Genomic DNA, 24056 nt, shown 5'->3' on the forward strand with positions numbered 1-24056 from the left:
CAGACGCGGTTCTGGCAACAGCCTGTCGCTGAGGGTGAATCCTAACCTCGGCCGCGCCCGTTGCGTTAAATAATCATCCGCGCTGGCGAGTATATTTTGGTGGGGAGGGGTCGGCTGTGCCTCTGGAACACCTCGAGCTGGGGGGCTTCTCCGGCCAGCCGCGCTGCAAATAACCCGCTCTTAATGCAGATGAAATCGAAGATCTATAGCAGGGTCTGTGTTTTGGCTTTACACGTGGAGGGTCTTTTTGTTGGTGGTGGTGGTGGTGGTGGTGGTGCGGGGGGGGAGGTTGGAGGGAGTGTGTTTATTAACTCCCTGTAGCTAATCACCGCTTGGCTAATTGTTGGGGAGAGTTAAGAAACAAGGATAACTGGGTGCAAGCCAGGGGCCGTGCCAGTGTGTGCGCGCACTTGCAGAGCAGTGCCCCAGTGTGCGTGTGTGTGTGCGCGCACTTGCAGAGCAGTGCCCGTGTGTGTGTGTGAGTGTGTGCGCGCACTTGCAGAGCAGTGCCCCAGTGTGAGTGTGCGTGTGTCTCTGTGTGCGCGCACTTGCAGAGCAGTGGCCCAGTGTGTGTGTGTGTGTGTGTGTGTGTGTGCGCGCGCACTTGCAGAGCAGTGCCCCAGTGTGAGTGTATGTGCGTGCGCGCGCACTTGCAGAGCAGTGCCCCAGTGTGTGTGTGTGCGCGCACTTGCAGAGCAGTGCCCCAGTGTGTGTGTGTGAGTGTGCGCACTTGCAGAGCAGTGCCCCAGTGTGTGTGTGTGTGCGCGCGCGCACTTGCAGAGCAGTGGCCCAGTGTGTGTGTGTGTGAGTGTGCGCGCACTTGCAGAGCAGTGGCCCAGTGTGAGTGTGTGTGTGCGCGCGCACTTGCAGAGCAGTGCCCCAGTGTGTGTGTGTGAGTGTGCGCACTTGCAGAGCAATGCCCCAGTGTGAGTGTGGGTGTGCGCGCGCACTTGCAGAGCAGTGGCCCAGTGTGTGTGTGTGTGTGTGTGTGCGCGCACTTGCAGAGCAGTGGCCCAGTGTGTGTGTGTGTGTGTGTGCGCGCGCACTTGCAGAGCAGTGCCCCAGTGTGTGTGTGTGTGTGCGCGCACTTGCAGAGCAGTGCCCCAGTGTGTGTGTGTGAGTGTGCGCGCACTTGCAGAGCAGTGCCCCAGTGTGAGTGTGTGTGCGTGCGCGCGCACTTGCAGAGCAGTGCCCCAGTGTGTGTGTGTGTGCGCGCACTTGCAGAGCAATGCCCCAGTGTGAGTGTGGGTGTGCGCGCGCGCACTTGCAGAGCAGTGCCCCAGTGTGAGTGTGCGTGTGTCTCTGTGTGCGCGCACTTGCAGAGCAGTGCCCCAGTGTGTGCGTGTGTGTGCGCGCGCGCTGGGCCCCCACCAAACGAGGCCGCGCAATGCACTGAACGCTGTGCGCTGACAGCCGCCTCCCGCCCCGCGCCCGCCCCGCGCAACTTTCCCGGCCCAGCGCCCCGCGGCCGAGAGGCGGGGAGATGCTAATGAGGGGGGCGTCTCCCAGCCGCGCCGGCCATTGGCAGGCGCGTGGCGCGGCTGGGGCGGGGGAGCGGGGCCGGAATGCAAATGACCGGGCGGGGCCGGGCGGCGGGGCCCCGCCCCCTGCCCGCTGGGGCTGGTGCGCTCCTGGTTAGCGGCGGGGAGAGTCGAAGCGGATCCCATAGGGAGCGCCCGCAAATCACTCCTGTTTGAGCAGGGCCGGGAGGGAGGGAGGGAGGGAGGGAGGGGGGGAGGCGAGAGACTCTCCATCCACCCGGGCGGCTGCCCCTCTCTCTTTCCCTGCCTGCGCCTGGCTCCAGCAGCCCGCTCCCTGCGCGGCCAAAGGAGGGAGCGGAGACCCGGGGCTGGGAGGAAAGAAGAGAAAGAAAAGAGGAGAAGAGAGAGAGGGAGAGACAGCGGGGAGGCGGAAGAGGAAACTTGCCTCCCTTGTCACTGGAAAATGACACTTGATGTAGCCCAGCCTGCAGCAGCCTCGCCTGAGCCCATTGTTTCCTAAACTGCCCCCCCCCCCAGCTCCTGCCGTCTCCTGCCAGCCCCGGGGGTGTCCTCCCGCAAAGAGCGACTTTCTCCGGCTTGCGGGGGCGCCAGCAACCCACCCGCCCCGGGGGCCGCTTGCCTTGGGAGCGTGGCTCTTGGCTGCCTTGGTAAATGTGTGTGGCCGCGTTTGCTTTGACTCCCGAGAGCCGCCGCCGAGCGCAACTATTAGAACAACCCTCCGCTGCCCGGCGCTTTCCTCGCCGCCCTTCTTGTCCGAGCTAAGGCGGGCGGATATTTTGTGATTCATGTTTGGGATCCAGGAAAGCATCCAGCGGAGTAGCAGCAGCATGAAGGAAGAGCCCCTCGGCGCGGGGATGAACGCGGTCAGGACCTGGATGCAGGGAGCCGGCGTCCTGGATGCAAACACAGCCGCGCAGAGGTAGGTGGGCTTGCGCCTCGCAGCATCAATTGCTTTCACTTCCCCTCTCCCCGCCGCCGCAGAGCCGAGACCCAGCCTGGGAGCCCCGGCAGCGCTTCGCAAAGGCAACACAACCAAAAGATGCACTTTGGGGTTGTGCAAGAAGCGGGGAGTTTTACGTAGATGTAACCGGGAGATATTTATTCCTACGGTCTTCCCAGAATCACTTTTTTTTTTTTTTTGCAAGAAGCGGGGAGTTTTACATAGATGCATCCAGTAAATATTCATTCCTGTTGTCCTCCCATGATCACTTGGTTGGCAAGAAGCTGAGTTTTCCAGAGCTGGATCAAAAATATACTTACTGTATATTATTTGCGTATGGCTTATACTTACATGTATGCAAAATATACAGATACTATACTACGATATTATCCGTCCAGTATCACTTTATTGTTAAAGCAGCACTGGGTTTTGCGAGGCTGTAGTCAGTGTATATTTATTTCTGTTAGCCCCTCAATAGCAACCCCCCCCCCAGAAGTGGTGAGTTTTGCAAAGATGTATTCAAAATATGTCTCCTCCTTATCCCCACGAGGATCGCCTTTAAAAACAACAACCAGTGAGTTGAGCAAAGCTTTGTCCAGGATATATTTAATTCTAAGCATCCCTCTAGAACCACCGCCCCCCCCCCGCCATTTTTCTTTGCAAGCACCAGTGTCTTTTGCAAAGCTGCATCCACGATAGCTTTAATTCTTGTCATTCACTCTCCTACCGTCGCCGTACAGTGATCTAGAATATGGAGCTGGAACCGGCGAGACAGCATCAGCTAACAAGTTTAATGTTGACATCTTCTGGTATATTTCACAGCATCCCCCACCCTCCTCCCTTTGGAGCCCTCTAAGGAAGGGAAAGTTCTGCAGCGACAACCCAAATGCTGAAATATTTAAAGTTTTCTACTCGGGCAGCTTTGGGATGTTTAATCAAAAGCCGGGGGGGGGGGGGGGAGAAGGGGGACAGCGCTTATTGCTCAAGCTGAAGGAGAAGGCACATGGTCAATTTACTGACAGCTCTGACTAGAGTTTGGGAAATGGGAAAATACCCCACTTTGCAATAACACGTTACAGATTTCTGTTCTGATCTGCACGGCAGTTAGCTTCATGTGGATGGGGGGAAATTAGTATGCATCTCGGGGGCGGGATGAGATTTTATAAGTTGAATGGATAAATTTCTCTCCTTGGATGCCTGGGTTTTGGGGGCAATCACACACCCATCTCCATCTCGAAATCAGGCAGCAATGAACTTTGCTTCCCTGGGCTACTTTGCCGACTGGCTTCTTGTTTGCAATGTGGACTTATCATTTGCACCCATAACGAACAGTGATGGGTCAGGGGCAGCACAACCTGGCTCCAGGCTCCGTTATTTTTGACAAGTAGGAACCTTCCCAACCACCGATCCTGCTGCAAAACTGGGGTGCCCCCCAAGAACAGAAATAGGGACGGGAGGGCTTCACGTGCAATGCAAGCTTGTTCTGGGAGTCCAGCTTTCACCCCTCTGAGTTTTCATGGCCCCGAACAGCCGCCCGCTGCTGCTCTGGGCTGGGGAAGGGCGCAGATCCCGTGGGGAGCTGCTTTGGGGTCCCTCTGGCTGGTGCTGGGAGGGGAAAGGGGTGCTGAATGGGGCTCGGTGATCGGTCTCTCTAACCCGGTCTTTTTGGCCGCAGCGGAGTGGGGCTGGCCCGGGCTCACTTTGAGAAGCAGCCCCCCTCCAACCTGAGGAAATCCAACTTCTTCCACTTCGTCCTGGCTCTGTACGACAGGCAGGGGCAGCCAGTGGAGATCGAGCGCACTGCCTTCGTGGGCTTCGTGGAGAAGGAGAAAGTAAGTGGCCCACGAGGCTTGGCGGCTCCCTCTGGCTCCTGCCCGGCCCCGGCCTCTCCGCTCCCCCTTGCACGGACCCTTCTGCACCGCCGGTTCGCCCCGGGGGCTCTGTTTTCCAGCTGCCCGCATGTTGCACCCCGTGGGGATGGGTCAGGCCCAGCCGAGGCTCTGGGCAGCGGTTTCCGCGACAGCGCCCCACCCCCCCTCAGGGGCCCCGATCCGTCTGTCCCTCCCCCCCCTTGCTCGGCCCCGTTCTCAGATATCGGCAGAATCGCTCCCCTGTCCCCTCCATTATCCCCCCTTTGGGGACTTTGACAACTTCCAGCCACCAACTCGCCTAATCACCCGTGCGCCCCCAAAGCGCGCCCCGGGCCGGGTAAGGTGCTGGATCGGGGAATCTCTGCCCCTACACCGCGCTCCCGGTTTGCGTTCGCTGCTCCGCCAAGACCCCTGGCTGATGGGGGGCGGGGGGCGGAGTAGGGGGAATAAACCCCGAGCTGGAAGCGCCGGGGTTTGCAAGCGCTGCGGGCGATCGGGGAGGTTTAACCGTGGCTCCATGTGTCTCCCTCCAACGCAGGAAGCCAACAGCGAAAAGACCAATAACGGGATCCATTACCGGCTGCAGCTCCTCTACAGCAACGGTGAGCCGCTCCCCGCCCGCCCGGGGCCGATCCTACCCGCCCGGCCGGGCAGCTCCGAGCCGCGGCCAGCGCGTCCCCCTCCGGGGACAGGACTTCCCGGGCCCCGCTCCCGGCTAATCTCGGGGCTCGGCCCGCAGGGGAGTCTGGCTCTGGGCTTGGAGAGGGGCCCTCCAGGAACAGAAGGACCCACCGATTGCAAAGCGAAATGAAATAACCTCCCCCTGCTCCCTGGCTTCCCAGGCGCGGGGCTGTCGGGTCCAGACACACGCTGCCTTTCCCCCAAGTGGCGCCCAGCTGAGAATTGTTTTCTCTTGTCACATTTCCCTGCCCCCCCAGTATTGATTGAAAGCCCCCCCCTCACACACACACACCGCAAAGCAAAACAAGGCCACGTCTGAAGCTTTCCAGGGGGCAATGTTAGCCCCGACTCCCTTTCCCACGGACATCCCACGCGAGAAGGGGGAAAGCACGTTTTCCTGGCGGGTGCATTGGTCTGGCCTCAGGCTGTTTTGCGTGGGGTGCTTTGCTGTGGAAGGAGATCGCTTCCCCTCGGGGCCAGGCAGGCGGCACCGGGCCCAATGCTGCTCCGCTCCCCAAAGCCCCCCGGGCGCGCCGGGAAAGTCCATGAACTTCAGCAACTTGCTCATCTTCATTCCCCTTCCCCCTCCCTTTTGTTTTAAGGGATAAGAACCGAGCAGGATTTCTACGTCCGCCTCATCGACTCCATGACCAAACAAGTAAGTGATGGTGCCTGGATCATGGCTCTTCATTCATTGTTATTAGTCCTAACAAACACCCCCCCCCCCATTGCAGCGTGCGCGGAGCTGGATTCCGGGGCAGCCCAGGGGTGGAAAGATGGTGTCCGTGGCCCCCTGGCTAGTGAGGGGCAGAGTTGGGCTGGTTCCGAGCGGGGCCGGGGTGCTGGAGCCGGCTGCGGGGGGTGTGAGGGTCCTTTGGCGTTGGTCAAGTTCCCTTGTGTGAGCCCAGCCCGTCTGCAGCGAGCGCCTGGTTCCGCAGGGGGCCGGTGCAGCCGGGGAAGTGAAACCCACAGTGGCTCGGAGCCTTTTACACGCAACCCCCGAAGGAGGTTCTGGGGGACCAGCCCCTTCCCCGCGCTGGGCTCCCTCGCAGCCCGACTTCATTGCCCCCAAACCTGCCCCCTTTATTGGCCACTCCGGCTAGTTAAAGAGCTTTGCGACTTCGAGGGCGCTTAGCTGCTCCGGAGATGGGGAGGCTGCTGCGCGCATGAAACCAGCCCCCAGCTCCCCTCCTGAAATCCTGGGCACCCCGCTGCAGCACCCCTGGGCACCGCGCAGTCATTAACGCAGAGCAAAGGCCCCCCTGTAACATGGAACCTCCCAGGGACAGGGGCAATAACAAACAATGCGATCCAAGCAATAAAACCCCAGCGCTGAGCGCAGGAAGCGCGGCTCCCTGGCTGGGAATGCAAACGGCGGCTTCTCGGAATGCGAGGGTGGCTGGGAGGGGGGAAGCCTAGTTCCAAAAAGCGCCCCGGACCCTAGGTTTTAGATTGGCTAGGATCGAGCCGGTGCGCCTGTGTTGGGGGTTTAAAGGTGCAGAAACAGCCCTGCTTTGAGCTTCCTAATATCCAAGTTCCAGTGTACATCCAGTCTGAGTGATGTCCCGAAAGAAACATTTATGAACAGAGACAGGATTTAAAAAACAACAAAAACCCGGACGTTTCCCCGTAGCTTTACAAATAAAGACGCATAGCTCCACATTCCCCAAAGGCTTTTCGATCCCAGGGTTTTTGCTTTAATTCTGAGAATGAAAAGACATAAGCCACCAAACATATCAGCACAAAACACCAGCCAGGCACCGTAGCAAATATTTATCCTTTGTTTATGTGCAATTACTTTGTTAGTTGTTTTAAAGGAACAGTGATTAAATCATGAGTGATTTTCATTGGGTAAACAGCCACTGAAAATATTCATGCAGGACAAGTAATTATTTTATACATTTTACAGTCAAAGATAACGGTAGTTTTAGTACAGCCAGCTTGAAAAAAATGATTGAAACTAATTTTAAACATGGCAATTAGTTTCCAAAACAGGAATTAAGTGTGTATATACCTACAAAACCACACAATTGTATGTGTGTGTATCTATATATAAACCAGTATTTTTGGGTAATAATTTTTTGAAAAAAAATCAGATATTATTTTTCCAAAATAATTAGCATTCTGAAGACTCTAGTATTCTATCCTGCTAATTTTAAAGAGCATTGATATATCATAAATTTCCATTTAAATACATTTAAACAGCTTCTCCCCCCCCCCCCCCCGAATTTTCATCTTTTTAATCAGTTAGTGGACTTGTTTCCAATTCTTCTTCTATAGAAAAAAAAAGTTCTGTGTATTATTTACAAAAGCAAATTAAAATATTAAATGTCTTACATAGAAGAAGAAATGTCAGTGCCTGTATGTTCAAAATACTGTCATCTGCTGAGACACTCTTCCTGTGGCTTGTAGTATGGTTCTTTTTTGACACCAAAATGTAAAGTTCCATGTGCTGAGTTTGCTTTAGAAAACTGGTTTTGATGCTCTCAAAACATCTTTTCCTGCCAGTGAAGACTGTCTTTCTTAAAAAAAAAAAAAAAAAAAAAAGGAAACTTGGAGTAATTATAATATACAATTCAACCATGCATCTGATCCGTGTTAAATATACACTTCTAAAACATAGACCAGAGCCTGTATGAATTAAAACTGCAACAACGTACCCTTTAACAACACATCTTGGAAAGTATTTCCTGTGTCACTCATATTTTTCAGGCACAGATTGGTTAGTTCATGTTTAAAGTAACAAAATCCCTTCTGATATATCAGCTTTTTTTTTTTTTAGTTGTTTTGGATCCCATGTATTGTATTGTACACCGTACAAAAAACATTTTCAATAAATATTATCTTTAAACAGTTTTCATATCATTACAAAAATGCAAAGCTATTTTTTCCCCTCTGTATGCAACTCAGTTGAAAACAGATCTTTTAATTTATGTAGAGAAACGGATTCAAAATATTTTTTTAACAAAGGCATCTTGCATATGAGCAGTCCATCCTAAGGCACTGTTTGACCTCTTGCTCTCTCATTATTATCAAGTCATCAGGTCTTTTGGGGAGAGAGAGAGAGAGAAAAGAGATACAGTTTATTTGGAAAACATAATAATGCAGATATAAAACATATTTACATTAAGGGAAATTCTCTGTCTGCTTTTAATTAGTCTTCATGTATAAAGCTAGTGCAAAATATCTACTTTATTTTATTTGGGAAAGCACAGTAGAGTTGATGAAGACAGTGTTTAAAATATCTGTCTGAATTTGGATTAAGAAAATAGTGAAATAAAGGGAATTTGTAGGAGAAAACTAATTTGCTTTCATACTAGGTATTTGTAGGGGAAAACCCATTTGCTTTCCTATTAGTTGCATGAATGTCCTTTATGTAGACCTACTTATCATTTTTTTAAACAAAACTTGTGAATGATCATGTCATAATTGTGGCATGTTCTAATACTTATTTCTGAACTGTAAATCTCCTTGTTTATTCTTTATTCCGAGTGCAATTGTTCAGAGGTTTGGTAGCTTTTATTGCAGTCAATAAAATACTCATAAGACAGCAAAGTACAGCATATGACACAGATTTACCCAAATATGACTATAGCATTATATTTTAGCCACAGTGAATTATATAGGGGATTCTCAAGTTACTTTCTAACCATCAAATTGTAATTAAATATTAAACTATGTCTGAAATTTCTCCAGTTTTTAATGAAAGTTAGATATATATTGTCAGCCTACTCAGAGGTGTAGTATTCTAATACAGGAGGCGCAGAACAAATTGGATAATGAAACGATTACTTTAAAATGACGCTGGTGCAGGAGCATACATGTTTTAGCAAGTCAGAGTCTTCTTGATGCTCCTAGATGCTCGTGCATGCACGCACACACACACACACACACACACACACACACACACATATATTCAGTAATTGTGAATGTCTGGACTGAAATTACAGCTACTCTGAAGTTTCTGGTGACAATTTAAAAATCCCACAAAAGCAAAGCTTTGAGTGGGTTAGGCCCCCAGAATATATAGTAAAATATCCTCAGATTTTTGTAAAATTTGATATAATTGATCTGATTAATGTACATTCCTGATGTCAGAGCCGTAAATTGCAAATATTATATAACTGTGAATTGCAAAGGAGTTTTACATTCAGTAAATCAAAACCATGATCTCTCTCTCTATAACACATTTCTCATATTTTTAGCAAAAGCTTTACATGAATGGTTATTTTGTATTATAATAGCATTTAGACACCACCTACTGAAATAGTGCCCCATTATGCTAGGTGCTGTAACCACACAGAATAAGAGAGTGTCCTGGTCCCATATGGGTATGTCTACACTCCAGCTGGGAGCGAGATGGCCAGCACTGGTACACAGACTCAAGCTAGCAGGGCTTGAGCCAGCACACTCCAAATAGCTGTGTGGACACTGCGGCTCAGGCAGCAGCTTGGTTTTCAAACCTGCCCATTCCCCTGGGTCTAACCTCGGCTGACTAGCCCAAGTCTCTGCCGCAGATGCAATGTCCGCACTGCTAATTTAGTGTCCTTTAGTGCAAGCCCTGGTAGCCTGAGTCTGTCTACCCAGGCTTGCTCCCAGCTGGAGTGCAGACATACCCTGAGTTCCTAGTCTAAACAGAGCAGGCCTCGTTAGTATTTCTTGAGTGGCTGAATGTTCAACACACACACAAACGGACAAAAGCTCTATCATGCCTATGGCATGGTAATTCACAGTTCGTGGGGTGTGTATGTATTCTCTGTCACTTGCGATATTCTAGGGGACATAGGACAGGACCCTGCTAGCACTGAACTCATGAGAATTTCGACATTGACTGCAATATGTACACACCAAAATTGGATCCTGCTGTCTTGCACATCTCAAACTGGAGTGGCTTCCATGACAGTTTTATATGGGCAAGGAATGTAGAATTGGGTTCAAAATGTGTAGTATCTTGCTATATCCAGGCTAATGCTTGGTCTTTGGTGGTTTCACCAAAGAAGTGGTGGTATGATAAGCTAATTTCAACCCTTTGAGGTGACTGCAATGTTTATAAAATGCATCAATCATTTCTAAATTGTAAATACTAGATACAAATAATTCATTATATGGATTAATTATATGGGGAAATTATTTTTCTAAGGGTAAAAGCATTAAATGTTAATATTGTCTTAATTAAATTTTCTTCTATGTTATCTCAGCACCTCATTGGACATCAGTATCACATTCCTACTGCCTTCAGAGCTCTGTAGGATCCCCAGCTTTATAGCTGTTGCTTTCAGTAAACCAGCAGCTCCTACTGCAGTAGGTCTGTTGCTAACAATGATGCATTTTGAGTTTGTTTGCAATATGTGAAATGTATCCACTCCAATAAAGCTGGTGCTTTCAGACAAGGCTGAGGATATAGATATATAAATGCCCCCAGTCCTTCAATTGAGTTTTCATAAAGTTTGAATATTTCACTGTTAGGAAACATGTAGGAAAATAAATAGTAAATACTTTACCTATCCCCTTCTCTTTTTTTCCCATCCATTCATGTACATTGAGAGCTGGTGAATAGAAATAAGGCTAAGGAATCCTAGTATTTCAGGTCATGTGTGATTCCTCTAGTCCAGTATCCAGAGTCCTACTGAGTTAAAATCCTTCAATCAGCTTTACACACTTAGTTTATGGTTTGATTTTGTTCAGTACTTTAAACTCTAGTTGCAAGTGCATTTTTCTGTTGATTGCCCTTTCGCATCCTGCCGTGCACGCAGATATTTGATCACCTCTCGATTCAGTGCCTACCCTGATTCTTCATTGGCAGCCACATATTTGTGTAAAGAAAATGTTATCAATAAGTTCAGAAAAGACTCAGTAGATTATCAGATATTCAGCAGAAACGTGAAACAAAACAAAGAAGTTTACATTGTGCCAGATTTTAGCAGCTTTCTTGTTCCTTTGGTAACATGTCAAAAGCGCAGGTGATTTTAATTTTCTTGTACAGAAAGGAATGAAGAAGTTTGGAATTTGCATGCACGATCAGGACCTGTGTTTGGGAAAATGTAAACTCATCACAGTGGAAAATGTGTTGTTTGGAGTCTGGGGGTGAAAACAAAGCTGAGGATTTTGGAGAGACTGCTCAAGCCAGATGGCCTAGTGCATTCCCAGTCTGGCAGCCCAACTGCTGCCTCCTGTGTAATATACAGCCATTTGTTCTGGGATATTTACGCTAGAGCTGTTTCCATGTGAATGTTTGAAAAGCATTAAAAATGAACATATTAGGAGAGAGAAATTTATTTAATTCGTATGAATAAGTTACTAAGCTGGCTGGCGTATCAGAAACGTAGAAAGATTGGACAAAATAATTAGATATTAGTGAATTCTATTTAGAGCTTTATAGAAAGAATTAAACCCACTCTCTTTGAGACCCAATGCTGCATTACTTATGCAGGCTAAATCCCTGTTGGAATCATTGGGAATTTTGCCTGGGTAAGGAGTGCAGGATTAGGTCATTAATGGCTAATCAATCATTCCAAGTCAAAATAATGTATTGCACTGTTATAGCTGACAGCATTTTATATAGAGGTGATATAGCTATAACTCTTTCTGGGTGAAGTCCTGGCCCCATTGAAGTCAATGGCAAAACTGACATTGATTTAAATGGGGTCAGGATTTTATCCTCTCTATACATATATGCAATATATATATAAACTATATCACTGTATATTATCAGCAAAGACCCTTTGGTCCCATCTTTAAGAAGATCTTTTTTAAAATCTGATTGTTTTTCATTCTCCTTTATTTCAATTAATGAGACATTTTGTTTTGTGAAACATAAATGAAGCATTTCACGGTGCATGTGCTCTCTCTCTCTCCCTCTCTCTCTTTTGTAAATCAAGGCTATGACATAACCAAATAATATACTCAACATGATCTCATTCCTTCAGGATTGTTTCTAATCCAGTTCTGAAAACAGGACTGCTTGACTGGTAAATTGACACTGGGAGCCATATTTTGCCCTCAATTATACTGGCATAAATCTGGATTATCCTGGAATAGCAGAGGGCAGAATCTAGGTCTGTATCTTTCAAGTTTATACACCAGTTATTTCATGGCTTGATCTGGAAGTCTTTACTCCGGCAAAAACTCCCATTGACTTAGCTGAGGATTAGACCCTTATTTTGATATTTCCCTTTGTCATATATTAAGTGATGCTGAAAAGGTGAAGTCAAGGAATGACTGTAGTGTGCCCAGTTTAGTAATTTTCATATTCTGGAAACAAGTGTTTTACAGCTGATAATTCTTCATACTCTGTTTCATTTCATTGGAAATCAGTATCTGTCACTATTATATTAGGGACCAGTCTTGCAAACTCTTTCGTATGAGTAGGTCTTACTCAGTGGACTTCTTGCATGAGGATTACTTACAGGCGTAAGGTTTTACCAAACAGAAGGTGAATTTTAAGGCAAACGTTTAACATAAAGTCACGCAGAAGGAAGAAGAACCCCTTCTAAAGTGTCTTCCCACTGTAGGAAATAAATTGAGTTAAAACTACAGTAGAAGTAAACAAAAAGGAAAAACAAAATATATAATTGTGTATTTCCTTTGGCGTTCTTTTGCCATGTGATTCTGGTGAGTATTTGCAAACTTATTTTTAGCCCAACACTCGCCCCACCCCATCCCCTGCCCCTGTGATCTAACTTTGTACACCGTAACTTTCACTTTAACTCTTTGTTTAATGCGATAGCTGTTTGGCATGATTACAACTGTGCCAGAGCTCTGCTGAATCCTGGTGCGATGACCCAATCCAAAGCTCAGACTTCACAAATTAATATTTAAATATGTTGGGAAATGAAGATAGTTTTGGTGAAAGAATGTCTTTATTTAATTTAACACTGACATTTTTCACTGCAGCACCATTTTAGCCTCTTCCTGTAAAGTAATCTGTGCTTGCGGCAGCTGTAAAGATCTGAAACTTTAGCAGTTCCTGTTTCCTTTTCAAAACAAATTGTAGAAATAATTTTTTATAACAGCACAGTTTGAGAGCGAATAGAATAATGATAAAGCCAATAGACATATCATCTGATCATTTTATTTTGTTGGGCTGCTGAATGTGTGCTTCATGTAAACGAACAGTTGTGTTCACACACCCTTTTCACAAAGAAATTGGGAAATAGACTATGGGAGGGTGAGTTTGGGGCAATCTGCTAGGAAAATAACTTTCTGCTCAATCCCATAATACTTTCAAGCAAAGAGAAGACTGAGCTCTAGAGATGTGTAAACGTTATTTTGGGAAGTTACAATATGTATAGATTCAGTAACAATAGTCAAGTGCAAACAAAGAAAAAATGAACCTTTAATGTACTGGAAGGCTAAAGAACGTCATGCATCCAAGCAGAGGATCTCTGATGATAAACACAACTGACAAGGTGATTAGGTACCATATTGTTGACTCTGTGTGTTCATTATTGCTATTTAGTTGGGTTATTTAAGTGGGTACCTGGAGGGTAAGTAAACATAGCGGCAAGAAGAAAGAAGGGAGAGGGAGAAAAGGAAAAGAGGAAACTTAATTTCCTCATTCTCATTTGTAGTTTCTGGCAGACCTAATCCTGCTCCCATTGACTTCAGTGGGCTAAAGACTGGCCCATATTAGGTGAACCATATTTTAAAAAAAGCAGGGCTTAAACATAATGGGTCAAATCCTGCATCATGGGTCAAATCCTTATTCAGGCAAAATTCTCACTGGGTCATATTGTGTCAAGGATTATCACACAGAACATAGTGGGGAACTCTGCATGATAAGAAATGGCCTGACCATTGATTCCAGCTGGCATTTTGCCCAGCTAAGGGTGTCAGGAGTGGTCTGGTGTTTCTCCAGTCAGTGACTTGATTTGGGGATAACTTTTGCTTTATCCCAGGTTAGCAGTCAAATTCCGCACTGAACCCCCCATTAGATTATCTGGCTGATTTGTTTGTTTCCCTTTTGCTCTCCAGATTCCCATTTGACACATCAAATAAAAATAGGGCTCTTTTGTTGCCCAGAGGTCACAGGCTCTCACCACAAGTTTTCATTATAATTGGTTCATGGGAATTACTTTTTTAGAAAGCCCGCCTGGTTTGACTGGTGGGGTAATCCACCCTCTGAGCTGACTGATTTCCACCATTGCACATGACAATCCAGCTCTTCCAGTGTGTCTTTCAAGCCACCTGCTGCTGTCCTGCAGGCTGATTTGAAACTAAGGGCCCAATCCTGCCAGGTGCTGAGTGACTCCTGGAGGGGAGGGGAGGGGCTTGACTTCAGCGGGTGTTGAACTCTCTCAGCAGTTGGACTTGTGGGACCAGACTAAGGTGGGGTCTGACTTGTGGGACCAGACTAAGGTGCTCAGTGCTGACTGTCAGCAACAGCAGCAGCCTTGACTGGAGTGAGATGGGATCGGAGACCCGGAATGAAACGCCACACCCATTAGACTGACTCACAATGGAGTGCTGGGAAATCCAGTCCTTTATGTCTTTTGTTTTATCCTAACAGCAAAAACATACTGGTGGTTGCTTTGGGGAGACACACACTGACATCGGAGTCATGCAATGAAAATTAGCATGGATCCTGTGCAAGGATAATACTGACCAATCCCTGATATTATCTGTGGTATTGCTAAATCCATATTATAAAGCATATTGTTAATATTGGGTATTATTGCTGTAACACCCTGTTTAAAAAATCAGCTCATGGTACCTAAGATTCATGACTCTGTATAGGAAAAACACTTATTGATTTCAGTGGGAGATATTTTTCAATGCAAACTAGTCTATTATCATCTCTTTTTACCATATATTAAGATACCTTAATTTGTTACTATTGTTTTCCATATTTCCATTTACATTTTATCTTGTAACATAAGAGACTTTTTTATTTACAATAACTATTTTATTGCTGGTTTTAGGGACTTCATCATATGTAGCTTAGTTGTATTTTCTTTAAATATAGTTTTACTGGATCAGACATATATGGGAACACGTTTTGTGCTAAGCAAACCTCGTCCCCCTCCAAGCATTATATCTGAGGCCTTAGTAGCTGAATCAACTCGTGATGTAAAGGTTTCCTTGGTTATCTTATGTTATCCCGCAATAATAAAAGTAAAGGTTACTGAGTAATGGGAAAACATTTCCTAAGGGGTGCATGAAATCCTGTGGCAAGGTCCCTGGGAACGGACTCCATGCTGTCCACCTCACAACATTTCCTTCTAATGCTCCCCTCTATGGGGTGGTGTTTACGGGCTTGTGGAGGAGGTGGAAGGCATGAACCTGTAAAGCACCAAAGCCCTGGGATCTTACTGCGTTATGTGAATTGCAGTAGTGCTACAGGCCACAGCAGACTTCATGGCCTCATGTGCTAGGCCCTGTACAAACACAGACAGTCGCTGCCCCAATGAGCTTGCGTTCTAAATAGATGAGACAGGCAAAATGGGGGCGGGCATAGGTCTCTTCACTCCCAGTCTAGTGCTCTACCCACTAGACAACACTGCCATGCCTGAGGAAGTGTACTCCAAACCCATGACTCCTGGGCTGATCTAAACTGGCCTGGACCCTCCAGTGTGTTCTCCAGCTCCCTGACGGCAAGGTGGCTTTGTGCTGCCATTGCCCGTCCCTGCTGCTCATTTCCTCTCCCAGGGCAGAGAGCAGTCAGTGCAGGCTGGAAATTAACCCTGCTTCTTGCCCACTCAGCACCACGGAGCTTCAGCCCCACACGGATGCCCTGGTACAGCTTCTCTGGGCTCCTGGGAAGGGCAGACCCTGCTGGGGGTGGGTTGTTGGGACTTGGTGACATTTTCCAAAGTGCCTAAGTGACTTAGGAGCCTAAATCCTATTAGAAGTTATGTGGGTGCTTTGGAAAATGTCACCTGGTCCCTCTGTGTGTTCTCGTTGACTCCCCTCCCAGGGGACTGGTGCACGGGGCATTGCTAGCAACGTGCAGGGCTGTGCCGTGTTAGGGTGACATTGTGGTATGGCACTGGCCTAGTTTAAATGTTTTCTAGGGCAAAACAATAGTGATAGATCATCCTTTCTTGCTACCAGTAGGAGCAGCTATGCTGCTGCTCAATGCATACTTATCACTGCTAAGCAGGTAGGAACACTTCCTAATCAGCTGTGAGCAGCATTATTCACGTAGCCTGGCATGTAACGCCAGTCCATTCACCATACACCCATTAACTGGGTGCCATTTGTGTGTACATTGCAGGGGTAGACCCTATTTTAGATGTAAGTGTATCGTATTCCCAGCGTTTTTGCAAATAATAAGGATTTTCCTCCTAACTCAGCTAAGATCATGTATCCATGCCCATTTGTTTTATCCTCACCCACTTCCCAGTGGTCTTTGCATTCAGAGCCCCTGCTTCTCATCTCATTTATACAACTGTAAATCAACTGAGCACTGTGGGTGGGAGTGGAGAATCCATCAGACCCTAACTTCTTTGGTAGTGAGTAGTAACATGCCCAGGTGGTACAGCAGACTTGCTTTTGAAATAAAAAATATATGAGCTGGTTTTAATCAATCAATTAATTAATTATTTAAAAAAGAATAGGCCCCAAAGTATGCTAAACCCTTCTGGGTTTTAATGCTATTAGGTCTATATTTTATTCTGAATTGAAAGGAAAATTGTGGTTGTCTTGACTACTAAAAAAGCCCGTCCTACACACTGCTCTGAAGATGTGCATAATGTATTGGTTGAGAGGAAGGAAACTAACTCTAGTCAGCCTGTGTTCTCCAACTACAAACCTTGAAAGCAGTCTTTACGGTGACGCAGTCGGTTTAAGCAAGCCATCCAGCCCGCAACAATAGTTCAGCATTCAGTTATTGTGATGCATTTTATTTTCTCCAAACTCAGTTTGGCGTGTAGCTAAAAATGTATTTTGTTTCTAGGCGATAGTGTATGAAGGCCAAGACAAGAACCCAGAAATGTGCAGAGTTCTTCTCACACATGAAATAATGTGCAGGTAAGAAAGACCCTGTTTCCAGTTAATTAGCAAGGAGAAGATGAATTTGTCTCTCAAAATCTAGGTTGGACCTGGAGCTATTTTAGGACTTAAATGTATCTTTCTTGCGTTAAACAATCCCAAAATAACGGAGTTCTGCTCATGTAATTAGCAGCAAGGTCTCAGTCATCATATCAGTTTTCAATTATTTATAAAGGTTTGTCCTTAGCAGTTGGCTACTGGTTTGCATTTAGACATCTTAGCATTAATGGGCGCAGAATATGTTTCCTCACCAAAAATAATAAAATAAACTGCAATCTTGTTAGCTGTAATTATTTAACCTCACAACCATAGCTGCACTAATAAAATGACAAAGCATTCTGTTGATGGCCCAGGTGGCTTTAATTCAGCCGGCTTCAGACTTGAAATTTATAGCTTTCTCTTCTTCCACTTAACGCAAACCTTCCTTGCAGTTTGTCTTTACTGGGGCTGCGCTTGTCAGTATGGGTTGCAGAATTGGTTAGCCCTCTGTTCAACTAGCAACATCAAACACAGGGGACTTTTCTTGGTGATTTCCTAACTTGCTCCACTGTGGGTCTGCTCTCTTTTATAGGAACATCTCCCCCGCAGCATTCCTTTCTGGGTCTGGCCCTTTAAATTTGGCAGAGCCAAGCAGTTATTCTCCCTAAGGTAGCCATTTTAAAACTGGTGGCTGTCCCTGTCTCTTTTCTAGCTGGTAAAAATGCTTAACTCCTGTTTTCTCTGTCTTATTGCTAAGGAGATCTTTTCACAGAGTCCTTAGAACATGCTTATGACCCTGGCTTTGCAATCCCAGGGAAGTTAGTGGGTGTTTTGCCTGCTTGAAGAGTGCAGGAGCTACACAGTAGACAGTAGCAATGCCGAAAAGAATGAATTCTCCAGTGAGACACAGGGAATCCTGGCATGAGCTTGCTGTTAAGAGCAGTCATTTGAATGTGTGAAAAATGCATGCTCAGTACTTGCATGCATGGTGGCCTTTAAAAATATTTACAAAACAGTAGCAGTTTGGCCAAATTCTGATGCCTGCTTCTGAACAATGAGCTTTGCTCCGGCTTTCCCTGTGGATCTGAGAGTGCCTGTGCAAAGTCTCCAGGTGGATTCTCCACCACCAGAGCCTGCCTATTGGGTGGGCTTGGCCCATTGATCTGCACTGTTGCTAAGCCACTGGCTTCATCCTCAACCCCAGCTCTCTTTAGATGCAATGTTCTGCCCCCGGCCGTACCACATGGCACGTGGGGTAAGTGGATTAGGCCCTTTGCATGGCCAGTCTGTGGCTGGGACCCCTGGTGCAGCAGAACAGCATTGATTCAGCTGTCTGTGAGGCTGCCTGCCGCCCTTTTACTAGGATTTGGCCCTTTAACTTGCAACTCAGTTTTGCTAAAATACACGTTTTTCGAGTACCTTTGAGATAATCAGTTGCAGCATGGAATGATGAGGCAAACTAAGGTCTGCAAGAGGCGCCTGGTGCTGCAGTTCCTGACTGCAATTGTGATTTTGCTTTTCTATGGATTCCCAGGCCATTGTTTGATCAAAGATGGAAGCAGAGTCATGTCAGTAGCTGAGGGATCACCCTTAAATAAGTGGGCTCTGTTTTCACTGTTTGCTGTCTAGAGACCCAATAATGAACTGTACATACTGAATAAGGCCCCTGAGCTGCACAAGTGTCACTTTTTGCACATAAATAATCCTAGAACAACAATGGCACTGGTTACTTGATCAAAATTAAACACCCGCTGAAGTGTTTGGAGGGTCAGTGTCTATATTTGCTGCTGTTACTGGATAATGGGCTGATTAGTTCTTAAATTCCAGGTGCTTTGGGTACGGATTGTCTGCCTATATGTCTGTATGTACACCTGATTAGGGCCTCTGGGTGGTACCACAATACAAAAAATAATCATTCTACATGGAGGACCTGACCATGCTGCTAATCAAGACACTAGCATGACACCCCTTAACTTCCATTGGAGCAGAAGCAAATCCCCATTCTAAACCCAGTAGAGTGTGGCTTCATTTTCTGCAGAGCCAGTGCCAGCTGAAATCTCACTCAATGCTCTTTGAAAGACCCCAAGAGCTCTGTGTAGTGCAAAAGCTTGTCTCTTTCACCCACAGAAGTTGCTCCAATAAAAGATATTCCGTCGCCCACCTTGTCTCTGTTTGAAAGAGTAGGAATTATAGAGACTTTGATGCATTAATTTTCCTAGATGTACTTTTTTTAAAAATTGAAGAATATACACACAGCTAGATTTCAGCCAACAGACCAGCACATATTGACATCTAAGATTTACACTGACTGAGATAACATTTATTCTATTATTGGAATGCTGAAAAATATGACATTCAAATGCTGTTTTTCCTTCTATTAATGCAGTTTATGCTAAAGTTCTTAAAATTCATTGGCTCAAGCTCTTTATTATGATTGTCTTCCTTTATCGCTAGTTGCTTTCTGTGTTTTTCAAAAACGCAAAGTATGGAGTAGAAATAAAATGCTCAGACCATTGCAGGCAAATGTTACATGCCTGAAAAACCAAATTCAAATTTCATACTGCAAATGTTAGAGATTACAATTTTCCTGGCAGCCCATAGATTTGTAAGGAGTGCTGTTTGTTTACCAGGCTGCTTGACCCTATTACACAAATCTGTCATCTATTGTGTTGCTAACACTCCTTTAAATTGCAAATCTGATGCTCTTTAGGGGACTCGAGGAAAAAAAAATCTCTCTCCATACCATTCTATTTCTCTTGATTTCTTGCCTGTTGTAAGTGGAAGTTGGGATGTGCTGAATTTGCACCAGGGGTGCAAATGCAGCCTCAATTATAAGCATAAAATTAGAGTCTGTTCCCCATTAATCAGCCCAGCTAATTGCTATGCACTACCATTAGCCATATGGTGTGAAAGACAGCTTGCTCTCCCTAAGATGAAATTTCTTCATTTCAGGCATGAAATAGTGAGGGCTCTGTATTTTAAAATAGCTTGTTTTAGATATTTAATTCCTAAACAACTTTCTGCAGTGCTTTCTATCAAGACTAACTGCACAATAAAACTTTGCATATATGTGACAAAAGTGGTTTATTTATAGTGTACTAAAACTAAGGGGTGGATAAGACCAAGAATTCAAATGTACAGGAGACACCCTTGACAATTGTAGAGAAAAGTGAGTGAGTTACATTTCAGGTGTTTGTTTATCTGTAGGGATTTCATTGTTCTTTGCAGATTACAAAATAAGGCTGTTCTTTTGGCTGACATGTTAATGGTTGTTAAGAATTCATTGACTCAGTGGAATTCATTATTGTTACAGGCAGTGCAGGTAGGGACGGCCGATAGTTAGAACTGCCTGACACTTTCCTTTGTAAAACCCTGTTTTCAGTTGCTTCTAACTTTGGTAAAGTTGATTACCGTTCAGGCTTGAAATTCCCTCTGCATGGTAAATGGCTAAGGCTGTATTTTTGGGAAAGTTTAAGCTAATATGGCTCTGACATTTCCAAGAACGAAGTTAGGGAAAATATGTTGTTTTGTCCATGTTAAAAAAAATTACAGCTGTTGTGCTGAGAAACTCTACCATCTCCATGCTGTGAAATTAGGCAGCACGGTTGCCTTGATGTCAGACAGCTGCCTTGTGCCATCCCCATGAAAAACCACCCATATTTGGCTAAGTTATCAGCCTCTTGAAAAAACGCAGTTTGCACATGCTCAATAGAGATTTGTTGAAGTTTGGCATCAAAATCTCGGAAGATGCCATCTGCACTGAGCATACTCCAGCCCCTCACAGCAGCCCGGCTGCAGCTCTGCTCCCATCCCAGGTCACAGCCCCGGCCCAGACCCACCCCTGGCTGTGGCCCAAGCCTCTGCCCCCTTGCCTCTCTCCATGTCCGGGTCCCCCATCCCTGAGCTGCAGCCCCATTCCTGGCTCCAGCTCCGTGAGGGATGAGGGGGCATGGACAGGGGTAAGGGCAGGTCTGACCCTCCAAAGTTTGGGGACGCTGCTTCAGAACAACTGAGCAGCTTCTGCATGAGAATGCATGGGTTGAGCGGGACTTTACCTGCAGTTGCTCCTCCTAGCTGCCAGGGGCAACCATGGTACTGGGTTCCAGGACTGAGAGAAGGGGGACTGTCTGTCCTGTGCTCTCAGTAGAAAACCCATCCCCCCACACACCTCACCAGAACCTGGAATACAAACCCATTATTCCTGAGTCTCAATGTTGTGTTGCTGTGAATCCCACTGCCAAAGTGTGTGTCTCCATCTCCCTCTAGTGGCAGATCCATGCTGAAGATAACAGCTTTCTACTGCTACCAGTTTTTCTGTTAGCTCAAGGGGCTGTGGACTGTGTTGTGGATCTAGGGATCCCCACCCTGCTGATGACCCATGTAAGGTGCAGAGTGAGGAATGAGGCCAAGCCCCTGCCTTCTCCCCATCCCCTTTAGGGACATGGGCGGCCCCTAGGAACCATAGAGGGGCTAGTCTTTGTGCTCCCAAGTGCAGGGACTGTCATGCCAGGAGGCCCTTCCATGGCATGTGCAACGGGAGGAAGCTCCCTGTATGCTGTTCTCGTCCCCTTCCAACCGCACAAGGGCCAGTCACGGCCTGGCCCTAGGCAAGGCAAACATCATGGACGATGTTGGCCAACAGCTCAAGGGAGGGAGCATACAGGTGGTTGGTGTGAAGAAGGCAGGAAGGATTACTGGAGGAAGTAGGCTATACGGAGGGGAGAGATGGTACCTGGTGGATGGGAAGCAGGAGGCTGGTCTGGACGTGAACAGAGCAGCATCCGTCTGATATAGAGAAGGAAAAGAAAGCAAAAGGAGCAGGAAGAGCTAGATGAGAAGGGTACATTAGCATACTCTCTCTTTCCTGTATTCAGATCAGATTTGGTTGAGAGCCTCTTGGTGGCTTCCTTTTTAATGCATGTTAAATCAGAGAGAGATGCAACCATCAGACTCTGGATACCACTTCAGAACGGGCACTGGCATTCTTGCATGGTGCTTGAGTTTACACGTGCCCAAGTATGCCAGCATTACCGAAAGGCATCATGCAAGCTGCCTGGCCACTGTCCCATGTGAACCTTCTTGAGAGGTCAGCAGGGGGAAAAGTTGAACCTCCATGCACATTATGTTTCCTCTTGGTTCTTCATAAGAAAAGCATGTTTGAAAAGTGACCCGCAAGGGAGGAAAAATTGGGATTGAGCCCTTTCCCCGCATTCATTATGGTGATAAAGAAAAAGTATTTCTTTTATTTTTTAAAAAAAACAACCCTTTTCTTTGTGACTTTTTAACCTTGGAAACATCAAGAATGTCAAGTCTCACCTTCCCTGTTTTAACCAGAGGATTTCTTGGAGGACTCAGAGAAGAGTATTGGGAGCTTTCTTGGTTCTTAGCTGAAGGGATGAGGGAGGTGGATATTTAGCACAGACAGTTGTCTTCCCAAGTGTTATTTAGCTATTCACAAAACCCAGAGCATTTGAATCAGACTGAATAAAAAAATCACTTCTCATGTCAGTTTATGAAGTTTCAAACTGAGGCTTTCTGTGATGTCATAATTCTCCAATTGTCCATAGAAAAACCAGGATTAGACAATGCTTGAATTTCTGCTGTAAAAAACAAGCAAGGGAAAAAAACACTTAAACCCCAGCATTTTGGCCCTACCTTGTATTTCATTAAGCTGCAAGGAAAAGGGCACAGAATCATTATTTTTCACCTTCACCTTCACATAATACACAAGGGCTGCGTTCGTCCACCCCTACTCCTGTTTACGGGTACCTAACTGCTCTGTTCAATGGCCACTCAATAAGCAAGGCAGTGTTTCCCAGACTTTTGAAAGGGAGCTTCCCTGCAAAGAAATGAAACCATTCCATTCCCCCTTTAGCCTTAGTATGTGTTAATCCTCCCCATCTTAATTTATGCATCTTCACTCCACCTTGGCTTGTTCTTTACAGGGGTCCCTTTCAAGGGGCGTGTCCCAACACTAGAGTGAGGTGTTTGGCCCTGATCCAGGAACTTGTTTCATGTGGACAGGCCCCTCTTGGATAATGTGTGGACACTGGCATCTGCCCATGTGGATCGGCTTCTAGGGTTGGGGCCTTGAACAGCATAAGTAAGAGTGGCAGATTCTGGCCCCGAGGGCCAGGTTTTGATACCCTCACATTCAGTGCCAGCTTGCTCTAGGAATAATCCTTTTGGAGTCGGTGGGGCTACTCACGGGATAAGGTTCTTCTAAACTGTAGTGAGGATGCCAGAATCTGGCCCTGCTTCACGTTAGTCACAAGAACTCTGTGTCTTAACTTGTGCCAACTATGCTTCTAATTAAAATTTAATCATTTAAAAATATTAGTGGTTTTTATTACTTTGTTTTTGGGTAAATTTTGCCATCCCACATATTCTAGCTAAATTCCCTTTTATAAACAAAATAGGGGGAAAAAAGGCCCCATGACCTATGAGCTTATTTTATTCCTTCCTAAATTCTGATATATTTTGTGTGTCAAGGCTTTTAATTTTATTGGTGAATCAGTTATGGGGTTGTACTGTAAAATGATACAGCTTTTTGGGCTATCTTAAACAATGCGACTTGCACAGAATTGAACATCCTTCACATGCATTACCTGTGAAAAGTTTCAATCCTGAATAATTGCCGTGAAGCTTTAACAGTGAAAAGCATTATGTATTTTTTTCCTCTCTGAAACTTTTTTTTTTTCCTGTTGGAAACCACATTTCAACAGGCTGGGTTTGTAAAGCCCCCCCCCCTTTTTTTTGTGTGTGTGTGTTTGTTATTTTTAGTGTGGCTAGTGGCTGTATTGCTAGTCTTGGTTGGTTACTGTACATTATTTGCTCTATTGTTCAGAGCATAAGAGAACCTTTGTCATACTCCCAGCAGAGCTATTTATATAGTGTGGCAATCTTAATGACTGCTTCCTGCGCTGGTGTTCTTCCACATTCTGCAGGAACAAAATAGTCCCTCTTAGATGAAGTAAGAGTAGCCATAATTCCTACCAGTACCCTCACCCTGAATGTTGAAATTGAAAATAGAAGTGAAGTACAATTTACAGTTTTCTTCAGTTCCACTCAGAGCAAAGCTGGCACTTACAG

General features: G+C 46.0%; 1 protein-coding gene across 12 annotated transcripts in view; it reads left to right on the top strand.

The window, feature by feature from the left end:
* Positions 1–1594: 1594 nt before the first annotated feature.
* Positions 1595–24056, top strand: part of EBF1 (EBF transcription factor 1) — a 334576-nt gene continuing 312114 nt past the window's right edge. For 4 of the 12 annotated variants that reach the window (XM_038414382.2, XM_038414385.2, XM_038414378.2 and 1 more), the window contains exons 1-5: positions 1626–2421; positions 4118–4274; positions 4852–4915; positions 5597–5652; positions 16891–16964. In XM_038414382.2, the coding sequence (XP_038270310.1) occupies positions 2288–2421; positions 4118–4274; positions 4852–4915; positions 5597–5652; positions 16891–16964 (485 nt within the window). In that variant the 5' untranslated portion in view covers positions 1626–2287. Of the gene's footprint in view, positions 2422–3521; positions 3546–3636; positions 3827–4117; positions 4275–4851; positions 4916–5596; positions 5653–16890; positions 16965–24056 lie in introns of those variants that run through there. The other 8 variants (XM_038414379.2, XM_038414381.2, XM_038414384.2 and 5 more) reach the window with 7 other exon arrangements.

Source organism: Dermochelys coriacea, chromosome 8 (assembly GCF_009764565.3).
Source record: "Dermochelys coriacea isolate rDerCor1 chromosome 8, rDerCor1.pri.v4, whole genome shotgun sequence".
Classification (NCBI taxonomy): Eukaryota; Metazoa; Chordata; order Testudines; family Dermochelyidae; genus Dermochelys; species Dermochelys coriacea.